This window comes from Leptosomus discolor, chromosome 5 (assembly GCF_034619465.1).
Source record: "Leptosomus discolor isolate bLepDis1 chromosome 5, bLepDis1.hap2, whole genome shotgun sequence".
NCBI classification, from domain to species: Eukaryota; Metazoa; Chordata; class Aves; order Leptosomiformes; family Leptosomidae; genus Leptosomus; species Leptosomus discolor.
The window spans coordinates 65,998,207-66,024,153 of record NC_141395.1 but is presented as its reverse complement, the minus strand read 5'-3'; the positions used below and the strand labels follow the sequence as shown (position 1 = coordinate 66,024,153).

Genomic DNA, 25,947 nt, shown 5'->3' with positions numbered 1-25,947 from the left:
AAAACATTTTCCAAAATAGAACAGACAGCCTATACAATGTTGGCAATTTATCTTAAAGAAAAAAAAAAAAATGGATCTGGAAACTTAATTTCTAAGAGTGCTAATTTTCCCTGCCCAATTTGGGAACAGAAGATTAAATAAGCTTTTGTGGCAAATACCATACTTCATCACTTGCACATGCACCAGATGTTGATCCAGAACATGTCAGAAGATAAGTAACTGATTAATATTTTTATGCTTTCTCCTCCCCCACTCCCGATACAGAACAGCTTTGTGAGATTCATAAACACAGTAAAAGAACGTTTGAAAATCCCCTTTGCACCCACACATGTTTATATTGCTACTATGTCCATTTTGGAGGGAATTTTTCACAGACCTCTGAGCGGCTGATGTCTCCTGCTGCAACGAGGGATTGTGTCAATTTGAACTCTGGTTAAAATCGATTCAGCCGGACTCCTGCGTAACATGGAGAGGAAACTGAACATGAAAAATTGGTTCATCTAAACTATTTTTTTTGTATGGATACTGGGATAAAGGAAAATAATCCCTTTGTAATTAACTTGAAATAGTAGTAGACTGGGCTTAAAGTCTGGTTTATTGATCCCCAAAGTTATCGATGGATTTATGGTTTCAGGCCAGGAAGCTGGGCACAGAATACAGAGGACGAAGATGACTGGCTCACAGTGGTCAGTCGGAGACCGTGGTATAGAAAGATTTGTAGTAGTGAGGGATGCTGTTGAGCCCCATAGTTTGCATTCATAACAAAAGCAAACAAAAAGCAATGGAAAAATGTCTGAGACAGAAAAAAACAGTGTCTCCTATGCTGTCTGCAGATAGGTAGGGATGTCATCCTTTGCCAAGGGCTTGGATGAAAGAAATCAAATGCATTTTTGGACTTACACCACAGAAGTGAAGTCTGTCCTAGGAAACTTATACACACACCACCCCCCCACCCCCCCCCCCCACGCCCACGCAAAAAAAAACCCACACCCAAAACACGCCTCCAGCCCTAAACCCAGCTGTGAGGATTGGCTTGGGTTTTTTTGGGTGGGTTTTTTTTTTTTTTTATTGCAGTCAGCAGAACAGTAGGGATACATGTTTGGCTTCACATCCAGGTATGCAAATGTTGGGACTGTGTTTTGTAGTACCTGAAGAGGATTTGGCTGGGAACTGTGTAAATAATCCAAGCTTTCTGGCCTTACTACTGTGTAAATTTTTACTTGATTTGAATATTTAATCCAGCAAGATTCCTTTGTCTTCTTTGAAAATGTTATTTTGTGTTGGAAATCTCCTGTACTCTTTGTTCCCATTTTCTTCCTCAGAAGTTTTTGGTTCATTGAGTTATAATAAATTCCGTAGGATTGGGTAAAATTACTGAGCTGTTTCTGGGAGATTTAACTTTCTTGCCAATATAGATTTCAGAAAACGTTTGCTAGCACATCACTGAATTCCCAGGGAATGTGTTAATCAGCTTTATTGCTTTTATCAGAATAATATTGGAAGTGAGTTCAATGGATCAACTTTTGCTGATGTCCCTCATTACTTTTTCTTCAGATTTAGTTAATTGATCAATCTCTCTAGGCAGCTTTATCTTCTGGATATTTTAGCCTATGTATGACTTTGTGGATGTGCTTAGAGCAGTAGACTTTAGACCGGATCTAATGACTTCACTTAAAGTAAAATTCAGGTGACTAAGTTAACAGGTATGATGCTGAAAACCTTTGCTTTGCTGCTGTATGGTTAAGTTGCCTTCTGTGTTTGATCTAGTGACTGTTTAATGTATATGGAAAGGTCTGGCAAGTATACAGGAGCCTTTTTTTTCCATCCCCACGTTTTTTATGAGTAGTGAGTGGCACAGCTTCAACAGAAAGGTTGGAGAGTGCTGTCTTCCACCTATCAGCTTATAGCTAAGGGGTCGGACATTGCCCAGCGAGGGAGAAGAAGCAGGCTTGGATCCCCTCTGACAGAGCAAGGAAAGGAGCCTACTTTTCCTGTTTCCTGAACAAGTGTTCAATCCATTAGGCTATTGTATAAAAGGGAGCATGACCCCATTTCCTGATGCATTTTAAAAGAAAACAGTGTCCCTCAAAGAAAGGACAGCAATGTCTGCATTCAGGTGAGGGTTTCAGATGGCATGTCCCAAGGGAGAAGGGTATTCGTGCAGCCATGAATAAAGACATACTGCAGTGCTCAGCAGTTCTTATGGTTGACTTTAGGCAGTTTCACATTGTGTGTGCTACCTTTGAGGAGCTTCCTGCTCAGCATGGCCCTGGTTCTGGAGCTTATTGTCACAGACCTACCTCTTCTTATGTTCAGCCGTTAAAGAGATTCAAACTCTTGTCTGAAAGTACTGAAAGTGATTTATTTTTTTTTTTTTTAATAATTCAGCCCCTCTAATTTTGATTATTTCATGATTTTAGATATTAGGCTGCCGTGTAAGAAGGCAAAGTTCTGAAAAGCCATGGACTGATAAAAGCCATCCAAAAGTTTTTTGATTGTGTTTCAGTGAGGCTGAGGGAAAAAAAAGAGAGTATTAAATTATCTAACTCTCTACAGACTAATGAGAAGTTGGCAGCAGATTTTTTCTTTTATGGTTCTAGACATCCAATATTATAAGAGTTGTCCTATAGCACTCAGACTAATCCTTTGTTGTATGTGAATATGGGTAACAACTTTTCCAGGATTTTCACAGCAACCGAGAGCAGTTCTGGATGTACAACTGCCAGGCTTCTCAGTGTCCTAGAATGTGGCAGAAGTGCCCATACATACAGAGCGTGTAAAGCTCTTCCTTTTATCTCCTTTGTAAATCAGTGGTGAGCTCCATGTGCCTACGAAAAGTTATGTATGTTTTTTAGTGGTGTGAATTTCAGTATATCAAATCTGGCAGCTTTTCTGTTCTTGTATTAGAAGTGTGTGACTAGTATAAAGTCTGGTCTAACTAGGGTTCAGTTGAATGAGAACCAGTGGTTTTATTTGTGGCTTCTGCTTTTTATCCTTCACTCTTACATTAGCAGTTTGATTGAATATGAAGCTGTGAAGGTAAGACTAAAAAAATTGTAGGGGGTCTGTATGGGTACAGATGTACTCAACATCCCGTCTTGTGTTAAAGGTTTTCATCTACATTTTTGGTGGTTTTGGTGAAGGGGCTGTTATGGATATGGTGAGAATCTAGACTGGAGGCATAAAGAAGTACAGCATTTACTTTTGTATTAGTAACAAATCAAACCTTCTTAAAGTTCAACTTTGTCATCAAGTGAGCTTCCTACAAGGTGACATGGATACATAACTAGTTGTCATGAGCAAATGAAAATATGTATGTGAATGAATTTGGTTTTCCTTACATGCTTAGACAAATGGATCCAAATTTTATATTGTTGGTCAGATTGATTTTAGCTCAATTGTCCATAAAACAGGAATTAAATCTAAATAAACTGATCAGCTATTTTCTGGATATGATGCATCGTGATCTCTTGGACTAGATTGTGCTGTGCTAGATCTTGAAGGGTGTGCTAGAACAGAACTTGCATGAAGGTGTGATGTCCCAGAAGGCCCATTTCATCTGTCAGCCACATTGCAGACTCTCCCTGGGGGCCTTCCTGTTTAAACTGAAGGTTGCCAAGCTATCTTGGGTGTCGCACCTGCATGTGTGCATATGAGTCTTGTTTCTGGGTCATGATCAGGCTTGGAGACGGCCTTGCAGACTGAGAGAGAGTCACACCTCATGAACACAGGAGTCAGTCATCTCTTTTAAACCACAGACGTGAAAAAGAAATGGTGACAGGTGGAGAAATGGGTGGTGGTAAAACACACGTATATATGCATTCATATGCATATGCTTGTGTGTATACGTATATGTGCTTTTTCTTACATATATATCTGCATACACACATATATGTAAATACCATCTGAAAAAGCACCTGTGGTCTTACAGACATCTAAATTCTGTGTTGACTATAGCTCATAAGTAATGATTTATAGTTATATGTAGTAGAAGTTCTTTATATAATTTCTGGGAGGCATTAGCAAGTTTACTATTCAGAATGATATGCAGTGATTTACCGCATGTCAGCTGCTAAATAGTGAGTGCCTGGGAACATTCACTTGCTCTGTGACAGAAACGAGCTATTTTAGCCTTCTTTCAGTGAGAAGTAGTCTACCCTCACATTAGAGCATTCATATATGCAGTTTCTTTGGAACAATTGATGTGATCTATATTCACAGCCTTCAAGGCAAAGTTGTTTATGTGTTAATATTCCTCATCTTTATGCCAGGGAAATCTGGTAGTGTTTTGAAGAGAGGTTAATGAAGAAAGTTGGTGAGACTAGTAATAGTCATGGATATATTTGAACTGCTAAGCTAGCCCACAGAAATGATGAGAACTAAAAAAAATAAAGTTACTGGGGAAAAAGGAAAGTAGCTAGGCTTTCTTCTGGTGTAAATCAGTTCAAGTTTGCCTCAAAGTCTTTGAAGCTCTGTGAGTTTACAGTAGCCAAGGAACTGTCTGGTAATTTTATCTGTACAGAGAGAATAGAAGGGGTGGTGCTTCTTTCAGGTGCTAGATATTAGTCTACTGACAGTAGCTAGCAAATGAAAGGCTTGATTCTGTGTTCCTTACTTTTGTTATTTTTGCACATCTGGTCTCCTGACCTAAATTGAAGTCCTGTTATTATTCTGTCATGGTCTTTGTTTTGAAAATGTCTTTTAAAGTCTAATGTCGAAAACCCATACTGGCTTCAATGGCAAGAGAATAAATCTTGAGAATATACTCATCTTCAGTGAATGTGACCCAATAGTTTGCTTTCTTGTTTTGGTAATAGCCCAGAAAGCCAAGAGTTTGCCCTGAGTCTTTACTTCACTTGTGCAACATAGTTTTGTCTACCTATAAATTAATCACAGTGTGGTAAATAGTTTTAACAATATACTCTGAAAATTCTCCTAGTTTTACATGCAGAGAGAGAGTGAGTGAGAGTGAGTGAGTTCTCCATAGTGGAGGTTAGAGAACTGGGTGGTGTTACACAAACTTGCATGAAAGCCAGGAATCTGTTCTGGCCTGTACAACATGAAGAACTTCATAAATGTGGGATGGTTAAAATGTTCTGGATGCTATGTTGCACAAAGCAAATGAATAAACAAGAGCATTAGAAAATATTTTAGGATTAGAAGATTAAGAGTAATTGGCAAAGGCAGACTGGATGGCTCAGGAGATTGGTAAGGGATCTGGAGCCTTTCACCTTGTGATTAGCCAAAGATGTAACCCAGGTAATCAAAAAAAGATGATTTATTAATGTTTGATGTTCCAATGCGGATGGCTGGTCCAGTTTCTGATCAGTAGTTGCAGAAGAAGCCAGGGGTCAAATGCAGCTTTACTCTCTGTATGTAAGCCTTGCAGTTGAATCTTTTACGTGGATATAGGCCACTAGTTTCTGTTGGTAGAATTTTCTTCATGAAATGTATGATTACAGGAGCTGGCAGACTTTTCCTTGGTATTTTTTTTCATTTTCTGAAAGCAATATTTGTACAACTACTTTGGCGTATTAAAATTTAGGCTTGAACTTTGAAAAGGAGGTGGGAGAATAGAGTAGGGTAGCATTTGGATCAAAGGCAGATAAAATATCAAAGATACTTTCTAAAAATAACCCCTGAAACTACCTGTCCTTCCCCAAGTCCATCTATTCCATGAAATCATTGGCTTTGGTCTGACTAATTAAGGTAATATAGCCATATCTGTTGGAAACATATAGTGCAGTTACATAGCTTTGTTAAAGTACTTGCCAACATGCTTTAGAAAGTACATCTTGAAACGTTGTTCATTATCGTGTTATCTTTTCTCCTCTTTCTGGCTATTTTTGGAAATGTGCGTGGTGTATGAGGAGACAGCTTGGTTGTATTAACACATGAACTTCCATCCTTGTGCTAAATTCTTTCACAGTCTTCTAGATTTTGATAACTTTCCCCATTAATGAATGAATTTAATGATTTTAGTGTTTTGAGTTTCAGGGAGTTACTGTGAAATATATTTCAGTTTAATCCCAGACTGAGACATGGCTTTGAAGAACAATTTTTGAAGAATATCAGTGCAATGATCTCAAGCGCCACAATGGAGAACCCATTCTAATAGCCATCTTCCTCTACACAGCATAATAATACTGACTATGTTGCCATAATTGAGGTGCTGTAGGAGTCAGTAATAATCTCAACGTCTCATAAGAAAGCGACAGTGAAGGAAAGAACTAAATCAGGTTTCCACAGTCCAAACAGATGCCTTGTGTGTTAAGTTCCCTTTAAAAAGAGAATTACAAAGATTAATTCTTCTGTACTTTTTGAGGGAACTGTTGATCTATAGGTGCTTTTTCATTTCCAATGCAAGCTGTACCTGTACTTACAACTGTCAGTAGTTCGGTCAAGTGGCACTTTGGACTCCACTGCTGTAATAGAATTGCAGAACTTTGGCATTGCTTTTGTTTAGTTTCTTCTTCTTTATGTTGGGGAGGAATGTCTACTTAAGCAAATATCAGTGTCAGGGCAAAGCAAGGGACTAGGTATTTCTGGGATTGGAATGAAACGGGCATAAATATGAGAAGCTATCAAGCTATCACTTCGATATATACGATCCCTGCCCTGCCCCCCCCCCCTCCACACTCTTTCTCCTCTTTTGCCTTTGTTTTTCCTCTTTTTGGGGCAGGTCAGAGAAAGCAGGAGGTTAAGGACAATTACATACCCAGTGTAGGAGTTTAGTGCCTGTACATAGAGATATGATATGTAACTGAAAAATCTGAAAGTCAAGCCAAGACTTGAGCAGAGTGCATGAATCCAAACAGTTCTGCAAATCTGACTGGCTGAAAGTTGAAACAGCTTCAGTTTATACCCTAAGTTCAAGTGCTTCTCCCAACCTCTTTTCATGGAAGCCAGTTCCTTCAGTTCTCTTTACCTGATGACCCCCAAGGAGGCTTTTAGTAGGTTTTGTTATGCGTGAAAAATGACTTTTGAGTGTAATAACGTTTAAGATGACCCTGTGTTACCTTTCATGTACATGCTCTCCTAATAGGATGCGTTATTTTGAATTGTGGCAGGGTAGTCAGGGAAATGCCAAGCCAATAATTGGTAATCAATTACATTCCAGTGCTGTAAAGATTGTGTGTGTCCTCCCCCCATTGCAAGAGGTGAACACAAATAGTGTGAGAATATTTAGTTCTATTTTATCCTCTTGTAATGTAGAGAAGGATGTATTACTGTGGGACACAAATTTGCTATGTGGGCCATGAAGCAGGATTAGCACAAGTTACAGAAATGATGTGTTTTACAGTCCATTGTATAAAATGCTAGTGCTAATAATATGGTTTTCCAGTGTTCAGAAATAAAAAGTAATTAGCAATGAACAGCAGCTGGGATTATTGTCACTCACAGTTTCTAACTGGTGTCTACATAGTGTCTGCAAAATAGGTTTGTTATTTGTAGGCTCTGTGAATGGACAGCTGAGAGTAATGGATGTATTTACTCATTAGAGCCACTTCAGGTAAAACATTTTGGCCAGTTCTCTGTGCATGCAGAGAACAAATGTAAGTATCTAATTAAATGAGCAAAACCATATCACCTCGCAACTTATGTAACTGTGCAGCAAGCTGCTGTTAATTTCTGTTAACCATAATTCCATCAGTGCTTTTTTAAAGTTGTCTTTCAACATCATTGAGACTTTGAACATTGAAATAATGCAGTGGAAGGAGACCTGAAGCGCCAGACTCTGTGGAGCAGGCCCAAATCCCGCTGTTGTCAGTGGATCCGGCTCGGCATTGCTTTGTCTCCAGTTCTTGCTCACCATAAAATGAATAAAATGAGATATCTTCTGCAGTACAGACGATCTGTTACAGCATCCCTCTTCCAAAGAACCTCTTCAAAACTAAATTTGTAACTTGATACCAGAACTTGGAGCCCTAGTTTAAGTGAAAATGTTATCACAGCTAAGTCCTAGCTATTTGGCTGCCCGACTCACCATTGCCTAATGAGATATGTTTCCTAAACAAACAGAAAGCAATTTTCAGTTTATTTAAGAAAAAGTTTTAACCAGCATATGGGACTTGGGCTTTCTTAAAAAAAAAAAAAGGATGCTGAATAGGAGCAGCTCATTATATCATGGTTTAGCAACTCATTGACTCACTATACATGTTCAATTCTGATGAGATACAAAGGATAGCATCTCATTCTCTGAGCTAAATGGCTAAAAGGCTTTTATATTATATGCATTTAAAAATGTTTGCATTTCAGGCTCTCTGTATGTCTGAGTCTTTTCGTATGGTGTGATACTGAACGAGCAGTGATCACATGTTTTCTTTGTGGCACAGCTGTTGAGGACAAGAAAAATAATTACACCATTTGCCTAGTGCATTACAACTGAATCCTGCAGAAATCTAGTGATACACTTACTGGTTGGGAGAATGGAAGTCAACTCCTGTGTGGAAATTTTATGTTGTCTGTAAGGCATTTCTTGGGTGTAAAAATTGAGAATGTGGCACAAGGAAGGTTCCAGCCCTGTCTTTGATGTAGTGGTGTAGACCAGATGATGGCAAAGGAGTAGATGTCTGTGGATTTTGGGTGTGAAGAGGAATTATCTTCTGTATGCTGTACACTATTTACTATTCAGGAAAAGAAACAGTGCAATGATGACATTTTTGTCAGGAGAGTCTTTCTTTGGCCTTGAAACCAGTTGTACAGGAGCAGCAAATCTCCCCCTGATGTCACAGGCAGGTGTGGTGCACTCCTGGGAAGGGCAGGCCGGCCTGCTGTGAGAACACAGCATGTAGTAACATAAGCCCTGGAAGCCTTGTTTCCTTCCTGCAGACCACTTTGCTCAGAGATCATGAGAACAGTTAAGTAGACCTACCTACCATTTTTTTTTTTTTTTTTTTTTTTAGTTAGTGCTGTCATGGACTTGGGTGTGGTAGGTTTCTTTGGCACATGCCATATTTCTACTATAGTTTTTCCATCCTTGTTTTGCTAAACTGAGCTCTGTGCATGAGCGGAACAGAAGATTTCCTTTGAGAATGTCTGCCCTGAGTAATCTTTGAGAAAACCGCCTTTTATTTCAGACATCAGCCACTACGGCTGTGTTAAAAGGCATCCTGGCGGATACTGGATACTCCTGTAGGAATGGTCTTTGTAAAAATTGGTTATACTCTGACCCAGCAAACTGAATTGGTTATTTCAAATTTAGTTTTTGTTTGCTTATATTTAAAAAGCAATTCTCTTGGACTGTTAAGCATGAGTATGATTAAAACATGTAAGTATATTGAAAGAAAAAGACTGAAGGCTGGCCCGTTCTTTTGTTCCAGACCTGGCATAGACTCCCAGCAGTCCCCTCAAAAGGGTTCAGGGGTATGGGAACTGGTTATTGGATCTTCTGTCAATGACATGATTTAGTGAAGGAAGGAACAGTGCTATCAGAGAACACTGAATTAAAATTTAAGCATGTTGTGTACATGCGCCTCAGTTTCCTCAAATAAATACATTTATTGTTGGTATGGAATATACATTCAGCTATGTGAAACATTTCAAAATCTTCAACAAATACTAAATACGTGAGGGTATATGTGTGATATCTTACTACATTAGTACAATAAAAAAGGTGGTGATGATTAATGAAAGAGGCTTATGAGTTAATTACACTCTATTTCTCCTTTTTCTTTTTTCCCCTTTTCTTCCTTGCTGTTTGAATAAATATACAGTGGAGTTAAATGACCTTATTGTTTATTCACAGGTTACTTTAGGTGGAACCTTCATTGGAATTGGGCGGAAAACTCCAGATTGCCAAGGCAACACCAAGTACTTCCGCTGCAAATTCTGCAATTTCACCTACATGGGCAACTCCTCCACTGAACTAGAGCAACACTTCTTACAGACTCACCCAAACAAAATGAAAGCAGCCCTTCCCTCCTCTGATTCTGGTAAAACTTCAGAGAAAAACTCCAATAAATCCAGTCCTACTCTTCGACCGTGTGATTCTGGAGACTTGGGGAAGTGGCAAGACAGAATCACTGTAAAAGCAGGAGATGATACACCAGTTGGATATTCGGTGCCCATCAAGCCAATAGATTCCTCTAGACAAAATGGTACCGATACAACCAGTTACTACTGGTGTAAATTTTGCAGTTTCAGCTGTGAATCGTCCAGCTCACTGAAACTATTAGAACATTACAGCAAACAGCATGGGGGAAGCCAGGCAGGAAGCCTTCACCCAGATCTGAATGATAAGCTTTCTAGGGGATCTGTCATTAACCAGAATGATCTAGCCAAAAATGCAGATGGGGAGTTAGTGACAAAGACAGAAAAGGGTGCGAGTGTGGCAAAAAAGAAAGAATTGACTAGCAAAGGAGCAGAGGACAGCATGGTGACAAGCTACAACTGTCAGTTCTGTGATTTTAGGTACTCAAAGAGCCATGGCCCCGATGTAATAGTGGTGGGCCCACTTCTCCGTCACTATCAGCAGCTACACAACATTCATAAATGTACCATTAAGCACTGTCAGTTCTGTCCCCGAGGCCTCTGCAGCCCAGAAAAGCACCTTGGAGAAATTACTTACCCATTTGCTTGCAGAAAAAGTAATTGTTCCCACTGTGCTCTCTTGCTTTTGCACCTGTCTCCAGGGGTGACAGGAAGCTCTAGAGTCAAACACCAGTGCCATCAGTGCTCATTCTCCACTCCCGACGTGGATGTTCTTCTGCTCCACTATGAGAATGCACATGAAGCCCAAGCGTCTGATGTCAAACCAGAAACAAATGCCCTGCCAGGGGCAGAGGGGCCGCTGACACTCAAGGAGAACAAAGAACACTCATGTACCAAATGTGACTTTACCACCCAGGTGGAAGAAGAGATTTCCCGACACTACAGGTACAGTGAAGTTTCAAATGATTAATGACAGGAACCCAAACAAACAGCCCTCTCATAGTTCCTTAATTAAATGTCACCCTTCCCCAAACATTTGAGGAAACTGGAAATCAAAATATGAATGCCTGTAGATATAAATCTTTACAGCCAGAGTTGAATCCAACATCCACTTTGTTTTGGAAAACCACCAGCTAAGTTGGTAGATTTAATTATGCGTTTAAACCTGTGCAAAGAAGAGAGTGATTTGGATTTGTGTGCGGATGCTGAAGTTCCAGCATATTTGAGGTTTGGTCAACTATTTTCCACCCAGAATCTTTTAGGTACTATTTTAGTTTCGGCTTTTTACCAGAAAGCTGGCATCTTCATTCAGTAGGGGAACACAAATGGCTTTACTTTCCAAGATAGACTATGAATCCTTTCATGCTCCATAACAGCGCTTCAATGTACTACCTTTTTGTAGTATTTTCCATTCCCAAGTCCAGCAACGCAATAATTAGTTTAAGAGCATTCCACTGCTGTTTTGGTGTTGGTTTCACACTGGGAGCAGACACTCTTTTGTCTGTTGATGTCATCCCCCAAGATCCTTTTGCAGATGCTTATTTTCGTGTTGCTGGTTTACAGTGTCATTCTATTTATTTTAAATGCTAATGTTCCTATTTGGAGATGGATGCAGCCAGTCTCCTGACTCAGTCTGACACAATGTCATAGTGGCAGCCAACTCCCTGCTAAACTTCTTGGGTCAGTTCCTGGGCTGTTGTAAACTGGCAGTCCAGTTTACATCGGAGGAGGAGCTGGCTCTTAGGCTTTGTAAAGAAACAGTTATGTGCCGCTGCAAAAGCGATGTTAAATATTAGAAAATCATGCTGAATATGTTAATAGTTAAGGCTAATGCGTCAACAACAACGGAAAACTCAGTATCTATCTCATCTAAAAGATCTTTGCATGGAAGCCAGCTAGAATGAAGACAAAAGAAGATGGATTTTCAAAGCTAAAGCTTTGTTAAAAGCTCAAGAAACTGTGCCACGTTTAATAGATTCCAAGACATCCAAAATTAACAAAGGCAGACTGGGGCTTGATACTTTAATAGAGATTAAAGCTGGGGGCATCCAAATGTTGCCCAACAGAGGGCTGCATTGGCAATGTATCAGGAGTCTATTTAAAAAAAAAAAAAAAAAAAAAAAGAAGGAGCAAGCAGATTGCTCATCTTTAATTTGGAGCTAGGGCCCACAGAGGATTCAGGTCCCAGCATGCAGTGCCCCATTTCTGATCCAAGTGGGCCTGAGGGATGTTGTGCGGATTAATTAGTTAATGTTTGTAAACTGCTTTGAAGATGAAAAGTGGTATCTAAGTTCCAAGCATTATTATAGCAGCTTTGAGCCATGCTGTAGAACTCCATAGGCAGCACTTTGTCCGCCACTGGGGCATGGCACGATCTTTTTTTAGTGGTTAAATAACTGGAAGATTGAAATGGCTCGTTGACTGAAAAAAAACACTCTTATTTTGCTGCAGCTGGTAATTTAAGTTTTAACAAGCATGCCTAGTTAAAACCCTTTTTCCCAAGGAAAGGCGAAGCCATGACTTTCAAAATTAAGTGCTAAGTCAGAGACGGGGTAGCAGTAGCTTCTCCTTTGGAGGGCTCAGCACCCTGTGGCTCTGGCAGTTGTCACAGGGAACTGCACTTTGGAAAATCAAGAGATGCACTTAAGCGTTCAAATCTCAACTTGTTTGTCTAAAATTAGTCTGTTCTGTTTAAGACACTCAGACAATGTATTTTGTTAAGCCTTTGGTCTGTGACATTATTGAGTACTCTGCGGATGTTGTGTAATTGAAGCAAAGTACAACATCCCCATAACTGCCAACTTCTTTCCCTTTCTCCTGCCCTCCCCGCTTTTTAATTTGAGTTTTGTTTCTTTTCTGCATCTGCTGCTGCTGTTTTCCCCCACTGTGCATCTTCTTCACAGAAGTTAGTTCAGTTTGTGGTAGGTGCTCTGTAATGGCAAACACCAGCAGGTTTTATTGCTTTTCTATGTATAACCTAGTTTTCACTCTATCAAACTAAAACAAATGGAAAGAGAGACTTGTGGGGCATTATAGCTTTTATTTTTATTATTATTATCAGGCCTCTTTTTTTTAATAGAAGTTTTAATGTATTGGATACGTATTTTCTTTCCCTTCTTTGTTTTATGAGCTAAAGATACAGAATAGTTCAGATTTTAAAAAAATAGAACATCTATAAAATAGTAGCGTTACGGAGTTGTGTGACACACAAAAACATGCTTATGTGGAGTCAGCTCACATCCTAGCTGGCCTTCTCTGTGGCTTCATCAGAGTTTATCTCAATAAAGCTGTTATGCCATGTGTTACGTATTTCTGATGTACTTAAAGTGCTATACATGCACGTATATCTAAAACCTTTCCATTTATATAATGGAGTGGATTCGAATGGTAAATGTAATACTAAGTATTAATGTGGTGGCAGAAAGTGTTCTGCCATTGACATCTTTAAGTTTACCCTTGGTAATGTGTGTCAGAGCTGCCTTCAGATGCTACTTACGTATTTTGGTTCATATATTTTTTTGTCTGCATTTTTGATTATTTTCGGTTTTGAGTCATACGCATGAACAGAATGCTTAATTTATTTTCTTTTTTATTTTGTTTCCTTTTGGCTCTACATCTACAATTTCACTGTCTGCTAGCTAAAAAATTTTCTATGTCCCAATATTGTTCCTTTGCAGACATGTATTTGCAACGGTATTAGCATCTGTAAAAGTGCTGCTTTCCAAGTTTTCTGTCTGCAGAAACGTATACTTACACTGAATACTCATTCAGTATTTCTTGACATGATTATTTGAGAGCTGTTCAGTTAAATTTGAAGTTAATGAATCACATTGCACTTGAGTTTACTTGTATTTAAATCTCACTAAAATGTGCTTACTCAAGTAAATCCCCAGAAGGTTTATTGGCTTCCATTTTCTACTAATTCTGCTACTACTCATTTTCCATTATACTTCTGAGGAATCAGGTACTCTTCATGTTCATTACGAAACTTAGTTTTTCCTCAAAACTGTCTGGTATTCCAATGAGCTAAAAGATGCCAATGCTTGTAATTTAGATAAAAGTCATACTGAGTATTTGGGGAAATTTTGTGTGTCGGATCACTCAGTCTAGAGATTGTTTTCCTACTTGCTCCAAAAGACTTAATTTTTACATTTTAATCTTTTTTCTTAAAAATGAAAGAGGCTTCTTGTAGAAGTGTTTTGGTTTGTTTTTTATTTTGCTGAAAGAAGTAGGAAAACTACATCTTCTTGTTTTTGCAAAAATCAGAATTTGTCTTGTAAATCCTTATTTGTCAAAAAAGATTTTGACAGAAGGCATTTAATCAATGTTGGTAGTAATTAAAAATGCTATGCTGATAATGCTGTAAACTTTTTCTTTTTTAAAAAAAGATAGAATAGTGATTCATTAAACAACGACAAAATACAAAAGGAAAATAGACTCAAATGAAATATAAGCTTTGGTAATAGTGTAGAATAATTTTTCTGATAAACATATTATTTTGAAAATATTGATGACAGCAGTTATGTAGGGTTCTCTTGTGAAAATAATTTTGACTTAGTTTCAAATTAAATAATTCCTTACCTCTGAAAGATAAAAGATGTACCTGGGGCTTGCACCACCCCAGCACCAGGACTGCATGTCAGGGACAGAGGTGTCAGGGTGCCCCCTTGGACTGTCAGGCAACAGAAGCTAGAGTAGGGTCTTAGACGTGCAGTTTATGGAAATGTTGAGCCTTTGGGGCACTCCCCAGAGAAGCCAGCTGAGGGCAAAAGTATGAATTGAGGCCCACAAGCTACTGTTTTTTCAGCAGAGCAGGAGACTTCACTCATTGAACAATAGCAGCAGCTGCAAGGACTTTTCCATCCTCCTGACACCTTAATTCACTGCTCTGAACTTGTTTGCTCTTGCCAATGGCTTTTGCTCTCCTTTCATGTCAGCCTTGCTCTCCACTCTGCCTGTTCTCTTCCCCTTTTTGACCCTCCACTGAATTTTCTTGCTTGCTTTGCTTGCTGTCTTTCCTTGTGAATATTTTCTGCTCTCCACAAGCCTAAGCGCAGCACCCATCCCAAAAGTGAACTTTCTTATAAGCCTGTTTCTCCATGAGAAATACTAGTAATTATTATATTCATAATGAAATTCAAAACATGCAAAAAAAAATTGGAAGTGATACGACAGCCATACCTTTATCTAGAATATTTTGTATGCCCTAGGGCCTAGGGATGTCTTCAGGTAATGGAAAAAAAAAAATTACGTGTTATGTAGAGGATGGTGTTTTGTAATAGTTCAGACTAGTTAGAAGTATGTCAACAAGACTTAATTAACTGACTAGTGTCAGGAGTATCACAGGCTATTAGAAAGCTCAAGTAAGGAACATTAAATCCATCAAAAAACCCCCATCTAATCTTTCCAACTTAAAGATTTTGCAAGGAAAAATCCTTGTATCTTACAGCACCCTATCCAAGTACATTTCGGTACAAATAAATAATGATAGGATTTTATTAAGTTGTCAGAATGTAACAGTGCAGCAAAGGTTTGGCCTGAATTCCTTGACATTTAATCTTGGGATTGAGCCATAAATATTTTAATGTCCATGAATACTCACGTCTTTGATTAATTTTGTAGTGAAAATAATAATGTTAAGTGACATCAGTGGATGGGATGACATTGCCATCCCAATGCCACATTGAAGATATGCTAGTTTATGGCTTGAACCTGCTGTTAGTTTGCTTGAGTGGTATATAAGCAAGATCACAAAAGGGAGAATGCTGTTTCCTTCTTCATTTACATCACTTTCTTCCATACTGAGGTCTTCCTCAAACATCTCTGCTTTGATCAGCTGCATGCCGATACACTGTATTGCGCCTTATGAATCCAAAGTTTTGGATGGTATAACCATGGTTTAGCTGTAGAGTATAACTTTCAGGTAATGCATGGTACTGTTTATTGTGTACTTTGCAAACTGGAATTTTAAAAATTTTGTTGCTTAGCTTGGAGGAGCTTTGTGCACAAATCTAGGTGTAACTTGGGTCTTTAGAATCATGAGGTAAGTTTAAATTCTAGTATAAAAAGAAATCAAACATTGCCAGCTTGTTTCCTTGATTGCTATCAGGGTGGGGTGAAAACAGTCAAAGATGAAAACATTTTCTTTTTATGCTTTGTTTTGGGGAAGAATAAGTTTCCAACTTTCAGAAGTTCTGTAATAGCTGATGATAGTTACTGTTTTAGTAGTTGAGACTTTGACATATATTGGACAGTTATAAACTTTAGCTTACTTTTTGGAGCTTGGGGATAGAATAATATACAGGACAAGTATGAAGATTTATAGTGTTGATAGCGGAGATGACTTTTTAATACATACTAGAAAAGTATGCATCCTGAAAAAAAAAATCCTGTTGGGTTACTCTCTACCTAAATCAGTCCTTGTCTTTTCCACATCACAGTGCCTATCACATTCTCACAGAAAAAGGAAAGAATGCCTGTATGACTCTCTTTGAATCCATTATAAATAATATAAATGAACAAACCTTTAATGTAATAAAGGTGATTTTAGCTGGGCCTCAGCCATGTAGTTACAACTGCATCTAATATTTGGCATTTATTTGTGCCCTCAGAAGTGTGGCACCACTCTTGAGGTGTATATTGCTCCTGATCAAAAACATTCAGCCAGCGTGGAAGGAGGGGATAAAAAAAAGACAAGTTAGGCAGAAAAAGATCAGCTGTTTGGAGGTGTGATATCTGTAGATGAGAGCCAAGTTAGGAAAGGGGGTTAGCTATTGAAATAGCCAAGTTAAACAAGAGACACTTAGGGCTAAGTAGCCTCCCAAAGGATTGATAAACTTTCACATGGGGAGTGTATGCGGTTGAGCCATTAGCCCCAAATGGTGTCTTGTTTAACTTGGCTTTTAAGATAACTAGCCCCTGTCTAACTTGGACTTCCCTGATGGTATCCCACCTTTACAGGGCTGACCCTCTTTATAACTTGGCTTTTTGTATTTATAAAATGGTTTTGATCAGATAGCACTCTCTCTTTTTTTTTTTTTTTTTTTTTTTTTTTTTGGTTCAGAAGAGAATTAAGCTCGGTTTAGAGAAGAATTAAGTTGCAAGAGAGAATATATTAGAGTCGCATTGAGAGACAGGCTGATTTTAATAAAACACAATTGTAGAATGAAGAAGAAGGAATACAGCCAGAACAGAATTTTAACCCACAGCTTGCTCTCCCACAAGTAGGTTTTGTTGCCATAAGGCTATGTGGAGAATAGCTGACTCTATCTTTTGCATAACTGAATGAGCCCATGTAGTCCCTTAAAATGAATATAAATACGGAAAATGACAAAAAGAAAACTGATATTGCACAAGGGCTAAAAAGCTTGAATCTGAATGTGTACTCATGTCTCTGTGCTGACACAACTGCAAGAAAATCAGACAATGTAAATAACATATGGTTTGTTTTTCCAACAAAAGGAAAGAAGGAAGACAAGGGGGTTTAATAAGTTTGGCAAGTTGTCCCTTCTAAACTATCATACTCTGAAAGGGACATTTTGTGTATCATTCCAGTTCTACAGATGCACCAAGAGCCAAATCCTACTCTTACTGAAGTCAATGGGAGCTTTGCCATCTACATCACTGAGACTAAGATTTGGCCTCAAAAGAATTAATTCTCACAATTGGAGTTGTCAGGGCAGTAACAGATTTCTCATACAAGTTTTGTCCTGTGTGGATAGCGAAAGGCTCGTTTTTTAGCTTGGCTAAAGACGCTGTTGTGACTCGGAATGCCTGGGGTGTGGATGTGTGAGTGTGTCTGTAGGGAGAAGCTTTCACATAGTTATGTACATTTTGATGAAGGGCAGGGACGGTATTTTACTCTGCGTTGGTACGATGCCGGGCTCATTGGGGCTCGGAGCCTGATGGAGGGCTCTGACCGCTCCTATGCTATAAACAATTATTCATAATGGCGTTATAGAGCTCATAAACAGTGTTCTGTTCCTATGATTGATACAGTAAATGGGTAACATGTTGTTCTCATGTAGCAACATATGCTTTACATAATTTAGTAATGCAGTACTTTATATAGGCTTTTAGAATAAAAACAGGAAGGCGCTTTATTCCACACGTCTCCACAGCTCGTACCCAAGCATTTCTGTATTTGAAACGCAGGAAAATGCAGCTTGTAGCGACACAGCCAACTATTTTCCTTTTTCTTTAGAGCAGCGTCTTTTAAAGTTGTGTTAAAATGTCCATAGAGAACAAATAAGTGCTGTCTGTTGTGTACAACCTTCTGTCCTTGGTGTATTCTTATCCATAAGTTAACCAGAGCTCCATTCAAAATCATCTTTGTCAACCAAAAGTGTATGAAATTGGTGGGAAGTGCAGAATTTTTTTTAAAACTTTTTAACTTTCTAGCATAGATCTCTATTACACTAAGAGGTTTTTTATACAAAGAAAATCATCCCCTTCTGGCTATTTGATTTTGGTTGACAAAAATATGTTACTTCAGTATTTCTAGCACAATAGAAAGTGAAAAGTGTATTGCAGCAAACTGAAGAGGAAAAAACTACAAAATCCCAGTGAAAATTATATGAAGTTTAGAATAATGCAGTGGAGTGTGAATGAATGATACGAGGCCATTGCAAGGTGTGGGGGGAAAAAACAGCAGGATTTATCCCATGTTGTATAAGACACCAAAGTAAACCTGCTTGCTTTGTTTATAGGGAATCATACTGTAAGTTTGATTTATTTTCTTCATCTTTGTAGATAAAACCGCTGTGAGAGGGAAGGCTGAGGGGAGACTTTCACATTAATACACTTCTTGTTTTCTTCCAGGAGAGTACACAACTGCTACAAATGCCGTCAGTGCAGCTTCACAGCTGTTGACACTCAGTCACTACTAGAGCACTTCAACACTGTGCACTGTCAGGAGATGGACGTCACTACAGCCAACGGGGAGGACAGTCATAGTGTTTCGTCTATCAAGGAGGAGCCAAAAATTGACCTCAAGGTCTACAGTCTGATTAATCCGGACCCCAAAATGGGGGAGCCTGTATCTGACAGCATAGTGAAGAGGGAAAAGATAGAAGATAAGGAAGTGCTCAAGGAGAAAGGTTGGACTGACAGTCCTGGTGATGATCTTCGCAGTGTAACCTGGAGAGGAACAGACATTTTGAGAGGGAGCCCATCATACACACAGACCAGTCTAGGCTTATTGACCCCAGTGTCCGTTGGCCAAGAGCAGCCAAAGCCTTTAAGGGATAGTCCAAACGTAGAAGCTGCCCATCTTGCGCGGCCCATTTATGGCTTGGCGGTGGAGAGCAAGGGCTTCCTGCAGGGCGTGCCAGCCGGAGCGGCGGAGAAAGCCGGGCAGCTCACCCAGCCCTACCCTGGATCCGGGGACAGCAAGGCAAAGGATGAATCCCAGTCTTTACTACGGGTAGGAAGCTCTGTCTTTTTTTTTTTTTTTTCCCCTATGATTACATGTATGTTATGTTTAATTAAGCATGCAAATGTTTTCTTCTGTTCCAGAGTAATGTAGTTGGTTGGGTTTTTTTTTTTGTGCATGGAAAAAAAAAAAAATCAAGGAAAGAGTGAAAGACTCAAACTTGTAGAGCTAAACTGGAAGGTAAATGTTCCAAAGTGTTTGCCGAAAACAATGTATTGATGTAGTATTAGTAAGCAAGTGCCTCTGCTTTTGCTATTTAACTCTGATGATTGAATTTTGTTTAATCATTCCTGCTAATTGTGCAGGTTGATGATGCATTTGAAGAAGGAAGGTTTAGAACCCCAGAAGGCTGCACATCTGTTACACTAAAACAACTAATCACCTCTTAAATTTTGTGGTGGTGTGACAGTTCACGCTTAAGCAAGATTTCACATTATTAAATATCTAAGAATATGAAACCTGAGTTAAATATTAATAAAAAGTAACCTCTTTTTTTTTTTTTTGTAAAGCAACATAATTATATATCAATTTTGACACTTGTCTGGTTGCCTTGGAAGCAAAAGAAATAGAAAAAAAAGATAAAAAGGAGGAGCTTGGGTGATAAGAAAAATAGAGTATTTGTCACACCAAATAATTCCTATTCTGTCTTTTTTTTGTTTTTTTAAACAAAAGGACCTATATATAAGGAACTTCCCCTTCCAGCAAGGTATGCTTTTCCCACTGTAGAGAAATCTGAGGTTAGAAAAGCTCTCAAATTCTGAGAAGGTGAACAAGGAGACGAATAAGTGCCTTTACCCTAGTGTCATCACTGTATGTTTTCAGGGGCTGCTCCCTATCTGAACTTCTAGAAACTTGCTACAGGAGCAGTCAGTCCACAGTCAAACCTCACCAGAATGGAAGTGATGATCAGCTTTTTTTCTTTATTGTCTTTTATAAGAACATTTATAACCACAACATACATTACTGTAGTGAACAACATGTCAGAAGAAGACAAAAAAGCATAATAAGCATTTTATTCTGTTGTCTGCTAAGATTATACATAGGTATCTCTGTCTCTGTATACATATATGTCTTACAAGCTCTTTTTAAGTGAAATCAGTGGTCTTAAAAATATTGACGTTATTCTATAATGTGTCTGTCACTTAAAGCCTGTATGCAAGTTATGAGGACCACAGTCCTTTGTACCTAATGGGTCATGAATAGTTATTGTTGTTGTTAGATTTTAAGTGTATGAGAAGCAGTTATGGTATGACAGGTTCCCTGTTGCAGACCTGGGTGTGTGCTCACTGTGAATGGCAGGATTGTATTTCTCTCCTCCATTTGAAGATATGTATAAAAATATATAAATAGGTCTGACTAGCAGTAGAATTCATGCTGTACGTATGATGCTAGTTACATTCCACTTCAATGGTTCTTAGTCATGCACAGACATATTGGCCAGAGGAGCCATTTATGTTGTGGGTTATCAGAATACAAATAATTTTATTTTTTGACAACTGAAGACTGAAAAAACCAAACTGAACAGAGAACTGCAAAGGGACATGGTAGTGTGCAGAATCGGCTCTATAAAGGTCTAAATTTGATTGGTAGCTGGAGCCTAAAATCTTAGTAAGTGGTAAAATAAGGCCATTGTTTTATCAATGTTAGCCATTGGTGAATACAGAAGGGGAAGCTGTACGCTGGCTGCTTCTTACGCCCTTTTAAAAACTTAAGTTCAGACACTTTTTAAAAGTCTTTATACAAAAGCAGAAATTTTTTTTTTTTTTTTTTTTCAAATGAGTATTTTCATCGTTTTGGAAATACTTTGATCATTTCTGGATATTCAGAAATATGAAGCACCTGTAATTTTCATGGCTTTCTAGAGGAAAAATTAACAGTGTATTAACAGTGTATATAAGTTAGTTCCTTGAATTTTAAAATGTGTACACCCCATCTTTTCTTTTATAAAGTTTGTAAAAGGATTTATTAGTGGATTAGATCTATACTGACTGTTGAAACCATACCGACACCCTTCAAAGAGGAATTGCTTTTGTGTACACCTTTAGCTACCTTGCTCTTTGAACTCTGTTGTGCCAAGGATTTGTTTGTCTGGGTCTTTTCCTTAGTCTTAATATTTTAATTTTCACTTTTCTTTGAAAATTGAGCAGTTTGAAATATTTTTTTAAAAAAGGGAAGGTTAACTTTCATCATCTGCTGAACAGAGTCTCTAAACATATGTGTTTCGTGACTATTGATGGATAGAGGAAAATAGTGAGAATTCAAACTTCTTGTAGGTAAGAGGTGATTTGAAGGATAGGAGATGGTAGAAGATGGAGGAGTGTGATTCCGTGAGTAATATTAATTCCCTGTTCCCCTGGATCTGTGAAAAAGAGTCCTTTATTTTGCTCTTGATTTAGTTTTCTTTAGACAGAATTATGGGATGCAGTACTGGAGCCAGGAGATAAGAAGACAAAGTGATGGTCAGCTTGACCAATGGGAGCTTAGTGTTGGGTTTTATCTCACATACCTATGTGTTCTGTGTATTCCTGGAAGATCACTTGGCCCAGACAGAATTAGAAATTTTTCAGAAAAGAACTTCCCTTCCATTCTGGAAAAAGCTAATTTTTGTACTCCTCTGAATTAAAAAAATACTCCATGTTGTTAAGCAAATCTCTCATGATATCCACTTTTGGAGAAATTTATTTTTCTAATGTGAAATAGCCAGTAGAAATAGCTAATGTTGTGCTAAAAGTTGGGCCTTTCTAAAAGCAAAGAGTTAACTCAATACATACTTCTGGTATCATACAATGAATGTTCATGCAAAATATTGTATCCCAGGACAACTGGTGACTAGGAAACAAAACCTATAATAAAATCACTGTGGACACCTTCATTATTCTTCCCCCAAAGATTGACACAGAGGAAGCCAAAAATTCGTGATTACTCAGTGAATAAGCACTGTGAGAAACGGACTGAAAGAAAAAAGTCTTAACGTGTCCATTTGGTTGTACTGGGTATTCAGTATTTATAAAGTGGTTCTGCTTATTACAGATGATTTGTAATGATTTGACAGTAGCAGTAATACCATGTGCTTTTAATTTTTTAGTTCTCTCATGACTAGGGGAAGGGAAAAGGAAGATCATGTTTTTTCATATAGATAGAGGTTAATACTGCAAGAGGGTTTTCTAGATACTGAGTTTAGGAGTGATTAGCATTTTAATAAAATGTCAGAGCTGATATAGATCAACTGGGGAAGGGGTGAAAATCTACAGTTGCCCACAGAAATCCCTAATGCCTACAGGATAATTGTAAACTTTTGGAAATTACTTGGAGTGTTTTTCAGCTTTGCATGTTGTGTAAGCCGTTTATATGCTGCTTTCTTGCATTCCTTCCAAGCACGATGGACATGTTCCCTCCTCAGACTCTGTGCTACAGTAGATTATTCGTGGGAGTCATTAGGGTAGGATTTCTCTGCTTTTTAGCAGCTAAAAGACTGAATCACATGTGACCTTTCGGGAGCTGGGGATGGTGCAGTGGCGATAGCTTGAACTCTGCATGTGTGCAAACACACATATGCAGTGGACGCACCTTTTTCCCCAACAGCGCTTCCAAGCTGTGTATGTGTAACAGAATCTTTCTCAGGGGCTTGGTACACTTCTGTGAGTAGCTTTAATTTATTTTTCTTATTAAAATGTTTCCAGCAGCTGTACTTACAGCGAATCGGTGTGTTTTGCAAATGGGAATTACAAAAAATTTACCTCAGCGTGGTACAATGTAGACATTATTTCTGTTCTTCCTTAGAGTAGCTGATTTTATAGTTTAAAGATTTGTTGATACTGGAAGGTCTATTGAGATGCAAAAATGTTCCTTTTTTTGGGTAGCACATTGGCAGTGAGTGGACTCCAGGCCAGGCAGATTGTTTAATGCTTTGACAGCGCAGCTCTTGGACAGCAAGAACTTTTTGCTAAACTGATTTTAAATGAAGTGTCCTGTTTTGCTGTGTGTGGACACCGCAGAATAAAGTTTTCCACAAAACTGGGAGTTGCAGCCTGAGCCTTCTGACCTATACACAGACCTAGTTAGCTCACCTAAACGTGTTGGTAAACACCGCTGCCTTGCAATGTGGTTTAGCAGATGCAGGTGCAGAATAGTGCAGAGCGCTGTGTCCCATGATGCGACACAGACCTGAAGGCAACAGGGGGATGCCCGCGTTGTTAATCATAATTCATGTAATGGGGGGATTTGTGTACCAGCAGAGGGAGAGCGATTGTCAAATTGTTGCAAAAGTACTGGTGATTTTTATCAAAGGCAGACTGCAGGATGTAATGTTAAATACCTAACTGAAGTTATGTTAACCTTTGCTACGAACTTTTATATGAGGCAAAGGATAAAATCAGCTCTTGTATTAAATCGAGATTATTTTGCACCATAGTGATCAGACTGTTTACACACTACAGGAAATTTCTTTTTGTCTGTGATATTTACACTTCTGATATTTATAGAACCATAGAATGGGTTAGGTTGGAAGGGACCTCAAAGACCATCTCATTTCAACCCACCTGCCATGGCAGGGACACCTTCCACTAGACCAGGTTGCTCAAGGCTCTGTCCAGCCTGGTCTTGAACACTCCAGGGATGGAGCATCCACAGCTTCCTTAGGCAGCCTTTTCCAGTGTCTCATCACCCTCAGGGTGAAGAACTTTTCTTATATGTGGTCTAAACCTGTCCTCTACCAACTTCCAACCATTACCCCTCGTCCTATCACTGCAGGCCCTTGTAAAAAGTCCTTCCCCAGCCTTCTGGTAGGGCCCCTATAAGGTCTCCCCAGAGCCTTCTCTTTTCCAGGCTGAACAACCCCAACTCTCTCAGCCTGTCCTCACAGGGGAGGTGCTCCAGTCCCCTGACCATCTTGGTAGCCCTCCTCTGGACTCACTCCAACAGCTCCATGTCTTTCTTGTGTTGGGGACTCTAGAGCAGGATGCAGTACTCCAAATGGGGTCTCACGAGGGCGGAGTAGGGGGGCAGAATCACCTCCCTCGACCTGCTGGCCACACATCTTTTGATGCAGCCCAGGATGCAGTTGGTTTTCTATACTCTCTTTCTCTCTCTCAAGGTATGTATTTCTTATAATGTTCTGTCTAGAGCTGGTTATATGGCTTTAAAGTTGCGGGAGACAGGAAGTCAGAAAAACTCATTTCCCCTCTCCCTGTTTTGCATTCTCCTGTGTGGCTGATTGACAGCTAATTTTAAAATAAGCAATTGGTATATATGTAGTAAATTTACATATAATTGATTGAATATCAGTGTAGTAAGTATCAGACACAATCCCTAGTGATGAAACATTATTTCTCCTATTATAAAGTCCTGACTCCTCTTATCCACAGACCTAGGTGCCAGATAGCTGCAAAGCAGTGGAAATCCTGAACTGGCCTTTGTGATTTCCAAAAGACTTCTCTAAACATTCAGTTCTTGGCCAGTAGAGTAACATACCTTTGAGGTAAAGCCTGTCTCTATGCTGTTGGTAGAAGTATTCCTGCTGCCTTTAGCCAGGAGCACAAGGAGCAGCACTGGAAGGTTCAAGCGCAGAGTGGGATCTTGTTTTAAATGTGATTTTTTTTTTTTTTTTTTTTTTTTTTTTTTGGTGGTCACTACGGGGTAATGGATGGAAATTTTTATGTGCTGTGGCATTGTGTCCCATTTCCAGCCACCTTTTGATAGCAACATCTTAATGGTATATCTACAGAATTACATGAAATGCTACATCTTAGATTTAAGTTGGCGGAGGTCTTGGATGCTGCACGTCATCCTTCAGCCACTTTGTGAAAGAAAAAGCAGCTCTTTAAAGAAGAAACATCTGAAATAGTTTCTCTGTAGCTGCATCTCATTTTTTTCCCATTTCCTCTGACTCTGTTAGAGATCTTTCAGGAAGTATTTATAGTCAAGGCCATTCATTGCCATACGGGTCCTCTAATTAGCTGAGGGGAACTCAGCAGGCACTGTGTCTTACTAATGCACAGAGCTCTGTCAGGTCAGAGAGCTGCCAAAGGCTGTCGGTTTTTTTAGAAGCACCTGTTTCCACAAGTCTCTGCCTGGGGAGGCAGTGGACTACTTTTTAAATATAACTACATCCTGGAAAACGGCAAGAATCCTCTGACAAAGAAAACGAGAAAATAAAGTTAGGACTTGAAGATAAATGGTTTTGAAGGATAAGGTTTCCTGTGCAAAACTGTGGCGGGTAAAATCCCTGTGCTGGTGAAGGGCTCGTGAAAGAAGCTGAAATAACTTTCTGAAGGTTTCAAGTAGTTTAGAAACAAACATGTACTTGGCTGCTTTTAGTAACTACTGGAACCAAACCCACAAGAAATTGAATGTTTTGCATTACTCATCCTGACAGAGTGATCAGATAGACTAGAAAGTAACTTTTAGAAAAATGTTAACCTGCCCAATTAAAGGCATGTTTCTGGTTTTTGTGTGGGGTGTGTCTGTCATGTGGAGAGACAACCCCACCTCATGCATGTTTACCCACCCGTCAGTGCATAGTTTTTATCTTTATTTTTTTTCCTTCTACCTTTTACGAAATGTGGTTTAGAAGAGAATTAAAT

At 39.0% G+C, this 25,947-nt stretch overlaps 1 protein-coding gene across 2 annotated transcripts in view; it reads left to right on the top strand.

Annotated features, from left to right (window-relative positions):
* The window catches only part of TRPS1 (transcriptional repressor GATA binding 1), a 172,902-nt gene that overhangs the window by 5,779 nt on the left and 141,176 nt on the right, over positions 1–25,947 (top strand). For both annotated transcript variants that reach the window (XM_086465720.1, XM_086465721.1), the window contains exons 3-4: positions 9,749–10,878; positions 18,754–19,357. In XM_086465720.1, the coding sequence (XP_086321846.1) occupies positions 9,749–10,878; positions 18,754–19,357 (1,734 nt within the window). The remainder of the gene's footprint in view (positions 1–9,748; positions 10,879–18,753; positions 19,358–25,947) is intronic.